Source organism: Tachypleus tridentatus, chromosome 1 (assembly GCF_004210375.1).
Source record: "Tachypleus tridentatus isolate NWPU-2018 chromosome 1, ASM421037v1, whole genome shotgun sequence".
NCBI classification, from domain to species: Eukaryota; Metazoa; Arthropoda; class Merostomata; order Xiphosura; family Limulidae; genus Tachypleus; species Tachypleus tridentatus.
This window is the reverse complement of record NC_134825.1, coordinates 42,032,039-42,037,617: the sequence shown is the minus strand read 5'-3', so window position 1 is coordinate 42,037,617 and position 5,579 is coordinate 42,032,039. Positions and strand designations below refer to the sequence as shown.

Below are 5,579 nucleotides of genomic sequence, written 5' to 3'. Positions count from 1 at the left end.
AACAGACAACAAACTCAACGAGGTTGATATTTCCAAATGTTAAGTTTCTCTCCAAGTGAATTCTTAAGATTCTTTATAATATATAATACTTATACATATCACTCATAGTTGTCACTTCACTACTTCTTTTGATTACTTTATACTTAACGAGATATATTTGTATAGGAAGTTAAATCGTTTGTAGTTTTGGTAAACGGATAGTAGCTCTGACACTGAAAGTTGTCTTCAAGATTGCTTATAACCCCACGCCAGCTGTCTTAGTCAGTAGATGTGATACGCTGTCAATGAACAACAAAATATAATATTACTCAGATACAGAACGTTTAAGTTTTAAGAAGCGTTACGACTTCCTGGTGTGTCAGGAAAACTGACAGTAGATTGTTAAGGTACTGGTGGGTTATGGTTATTAAGTTACTGGTACGTCATGAAATGTGAGAGCAGGTTATTAAGGTACTGGTATGTCAGGAAATGGGATAATGGGTTATTTAATTACAAGTATCCCGTAAAATCTAAATGGGTAGTTTAATGTACCACTTTGTTACGAAATATAACCAAAGACTTTTAAATTACTGGGGATAAAATTAGAATTTGTTTTTGCTTGTTTGTGTTTTTTTCCTGAAAGGCTTTGATTTACTCAAAGAAAACAATTCAGTGAAAATTATAAATAATAACGATATTGTAGTCAACAATTCTTTTACGTATGCTTTGATACATAATTTCTCAATAAAGAAAAAAATTGAAGTCACTCCAAAGCTATATATCATATAAAAGAAACAAGATATATTTATCTAATGTCAATACACCATATGATAGTAATTTTAAAAGACAAATTACATACCTAATTGTCTGCTAGGTTACAAGACTGGTATTGTGGAAACGGAACATTTAAAATTACATTTGTATCATAGACATAACTCTCCAAGTACTTCTGATGAATCAATGACATATATTTTTGTGAATCTTTCGATAAAACTGCTTAAAACTGTACTCTAAAAGAACCTTTCTGGTTTTTGAACAGTAAGGAACATTCCACAATTCTCACGATTTTAACGAGCATACTAAACGAATGCACGGAGTCGGAGAGATTGAAATCAGCAAAAGCTCTATACGTTTCTCAAAAGCAAAGAAACGTGTCGAAGATAGCATTTGATAGAAGCAATCCTCTCGTTATCTCAGCAGCTACTACGGGGAATTTTGATATCTGCAGTGGGTACAGCACAGCTAGCCTTGTGCGTATATTTCTGTTTAATAACAAATAGACAAAGGCTATTAATAAAGAGTACTGTTTACAAGAAATTTCGACAAATTATATTGACTTAGGTATTTCTTTAGTGTTTCTGAGCGTCTTAGTTTATTTTAGAGCAAAGCCACATCGGGTTATCTGCTGAGTCCACCGAGGGGAATCGAACCCCTGATTTTAGCGTTGTAAATCCGTAGACTCACCGCTATACCAGTGGGAGACTTATCTGTGTGTTTACCACGGAGAATCGAACCCCAATTTTTAGCGTTATAAATCCATAGGCTCAATATTACATTAATTATTACGAATAAAGTTTGTTTGTTTGTTTAGAATTAAGCACAAAGCTACACAATGGGCTATCTGTGCTCTGTCCACCACGGGTATCGAAACCCGGTTTTTAATGTGTACGTCCGCAGACATAATACTGTGCTACTGGGGGGCTTACGAGTAAAGAAGTCCTATAATATTTCTTGACAAAAACTTCGACGTTTCACCAGTAAACTTTCAGAAAGGAATTTTTAGGGAGGTAGGATGGGAGGTCATGAAAAAAATGTACTTTGTCAGCTTGTAAAAATGACGAATATTGTAATAAGTAAAATAAAAAAAAGAAACCTTTTATACACAAAATATTTTATTAAATGTTTTAAAGCCTCTTTGAATAACAAATACAGACATAACTCAATTTGAATGACTTCTGTAAGTTTGAAAAAGAAGAACATAAAGTTGATAATAACAAGAAGTTTCTTGATGACGAAAATCCTACCTGAAATAAAAATGTTAACCTAAAGATGACTGAAGAAAATCGAAACGTTGTTCTCTGCTTATCAATAAAAGTATTAACACCCATATCAGTGGTTCTGAGATACCAAAAGAGTAAGCAATGGTTGCCAAAAGCCAGATGGATATGCCTTATCAGAGATGTTCTACATTTCTAGCAAAGCCCAGCTTTTTTAGGGTCATTGTATATTGTATGAACGTCAAGTTGTTTGTTTGTTTGTTTTTAAATTTTGCGCAAAGCTGCACGAAAGCTATCTGAGCTAGCTCCCCCTAGTTTAGCAGTGTGAAACTAGAGGGAAGGCAGCTACTCATCATCACCCAACGCCAACTCTTGGGCTACTCTTTTGCCAACGAACACTGGGATTGAACGTAACACTGTAATGTCCCCACGGCTGAAAGGGCGAAAATGTTTGGTGTGACGGGAGTTCTAACCTACGGTTCTCAGATTACGAGTCGAGCACAAGTAAGAGTGACGCAGACGATAAAGAACCCTGTCGTATAGGTTTTCATGTTCATAAAATCAAGTATAAATTAAAACACCTTAAGTTCCTTTATAAATGGATATATATTAATTTACCGTGTTGTTTACTTAGAGATATAAATAATAGTTGTATAAGTTAAAAATATTAAAGGCATTTTTTTCAAGTCATTTCGACTTTTTATGCGGCTTGTCGAAAAACTTACTTTCTATACGTAATATTGTACTGCAATTGGTCCCGGTTTTGTACATGAGATCTTTGATCTTGATAATCGGTTTAATGAACAATTATAATCTCAGTTTTAACACCACGTTCATTTCTCTTAGGAACTTCATAAATTAACATAAACGAATCATTTTTCGATTCACACTTATTTTACTAGGAAAGATGACCTTTAGACTATTACTTGCACTTTAACCTTCTTGCTTTAACAAATCTGCTAGTTTCAATTGCACTATTACATTCCTGTAACCTTCCCAACGGCACAGCGATATATCTGCGGGGTTTCGATACCCGTGGTGGGCAAGGCAGAGATAGTTCATTGTGTAGCTTAATGCTTAGTTACAAACAAACAAACTAACTAACTCCCCTGTTATGCTGGTTGATGGTTCAAATAAGAAGATATATTGACATAAGTTAAAGTTAAGCTGCAGTTGTTAGCGTTAATGTGTAAGACTAAGGTTTAAAAGCAAGGATCTGAGGGAAGCTTATGCTTGCACTAAACCTTTGACCCAAGAAACGTGAGATGCTCGTATTCCTGCAGATTGTAAAGTTCCCTCTGATTATAGACCTTGTATTTTTAATATGGTTTGTTGAAGTCTTCCATTCCTATACAGTGTTGAAAGCTCACAGACATTTAGTCAAAACATATAACTCATCAATTTATATGTCGACAAATCTTGATTGGATCCTTAGAAAAGATAAATAAATCTTAGGCTTAACATTTTAGGATCAACGTATAACAAATAAGCCTGTTTTCATCAGTACATTCATAAAAACATGCTCATGACAGTGTAAAAACGTGTTTTATAGGAATTGGAATTAAGACAGTTACTGAGAACACATCAACAACTATTCGCTTCTGGGACGTAATAGCTGATAAGAGTGTTCTTGCATTTGATTGGTTTGACTGTACCCTGTCACCTAGTTTTATAGCACACTCTTGTCTCGGCCTTGATTAGTAAGACTTCTGTAATATAAAAGCTATTTCAAAATGATTTCTGGATACATCGTGATTTTTGTAATAACATTGGTCTCGGCGGGAGTAGCGGTTGATATTCGCGATGTTAAGATTTCATTTCCTGGATCCCAAAACCCTAGTTTTCCACACTTGCGATTTCATCAGACATTACCTGCTGTACGTCAGCTTACTGTTTGTCAACGAATTAAACCGTTTCACAGAAACGTAGGCTACATCTTCTCTTGTGCGACACCTAATCAATACAACCAGTTTATTACGTCTATGTCTGTAAAGCCTGAGGGAACGCTGACTCTTGGTCTTCAAGTAAATGGTTCTTCAAATAAATACATCTCTTGTCCCATCGAAATTGAACTAGGTCATTGGTACCACGTGTGTCACGTATGGTCCGGATTGAATGGTCGTATGGGGGTTTATGTGAACGGAAGTCCGTGTGGAATAATGGAAAATGTGGAAAAAGGTCATCAGATATCTGCAGGTGGTACTGTGGTCATAGGTCAAGAACAAGACAAAATTGGTGGTGGATTCAACGAGAAGGAATCATGGAGCGGGGAGTTATCTGATCTGCAAGTCTGGGACGAAGCCCTAACGGCTCATCAGGTGGCCACAGTTGCATCTTGTAATGGCATCAGACCACGTGGAAATATCATCTCTTGGATGGAAGATTCATTTGTAGCAGACGATGGAGTGATTGTTGGAATTTCCCACATGTGTAGTCTTTGAAACTTTATAAAGTACTTGGAATTTCCAAATTTATCGTTAAGAGATGTAAAAACAGATTATCAGTTTTGATCTTGTAAAACGGCTATAGGTATGCATTTATAATTTTCATTAATTTAGTTCCAAAGTCCTGCTATTTTGCATTTAGAAGAATTACCATGCAATTACCTTTGATTAATGATTAAATTCGTGATAACAAGAAACCCACTTGAAGTACAAACATATGTCAGAACGGCTGGTATGGGTATTAACATTTTTACCAAAACAAATCAGAGAACATTGTATTGACCTTCTCAATCTTGTTAACCTTAAGATGACCTAAGAAAGTCGAAAGTTTGTTCTCTGCTTGTCTGTTGATACCCGTTCCAGCAGCTCTGAGATACAATGATTAAATTGTTGCAAGTTTCAAGCTTATGAAGCATTAAAATAACTTAAACTTAAAACATGATTATCGATGTGAACATATTTAGAAACCCCCTGTTCAGAATCTATTTTTAAAAAAACTTAGAAAGTATTATTATCGATGTGGATCTATCTAGAAACCCCCTGTTCAGAGTCTATTTTTCTAAGCATACGTATACGTTGCATCTTGTACCTACATGTTATTAAACTCAACCATCGATCTACGAAAATCGGGAAGATGATCTTTTGAGCTTCCCTAGCTCAAACTTCAGGAACAATTTGGAGTTTATGTATAGTCAAAATAAAACTTCTCTCTTATATCTATTCTTACCAATAAAGCACTAGTGTTTCTTGCAGTAGATGTTTTTTACAAGTTTAATAAAAAAACATTTTACCTTAGGATTATATGCACCACCCAGCGTTGATTTTACCGCATATTTTGTGAAACATTGAAATAACTGTTTTATGAAAGAATAATATGAAATTTGCAGCCGTAAATAAAAAAAGGATGTTATTAACAGACTTTTTATTTTAAATTTAATCTTGCTTATTAATTCTTTAAAATTATTTCAAAGTCAACATCCTTTGAAATCGATTTTAATCATTTTGAATATTTATAAATAATTATTAGACATTTCTAAATATTACAATAAGCTTTAAAGATTTTGAACCAAATGAAAAATATATATAAAAACAAGAAATTAATATGCTGAATAACAATGCTATTAAAATTCGTCACTTGTCGAAATAGACTTTATCCATA

The 5,579-nt window shown here is 34.3% G+C and overlaps 1 protein-coding gene across 1 annotated transcript; it reads left to right on the top strand.

The window, feature by feature from the left end:
- The first annotated feature begins 3,534 nt into the window (after positions 1-3,534).
- Positions 3,535-5,146, top strand: LOC143247011 (C-reactive protein 1.4-like). The gene has a single exon (XM_076494314.1). It carries the CDS (start codon positions 3,710-3,712, stop codon positions 4,415-4,417), a length of 708 nt encoding a protein of 235 aa, XP_076350429.1. The 5' UTR covers positions 3,535-3,709; the 3' UTR covers positions 4,418-5,146.
- The last annotated feature ends 433 nt before the right edge of the window (positions 5,147-5,579 follow it).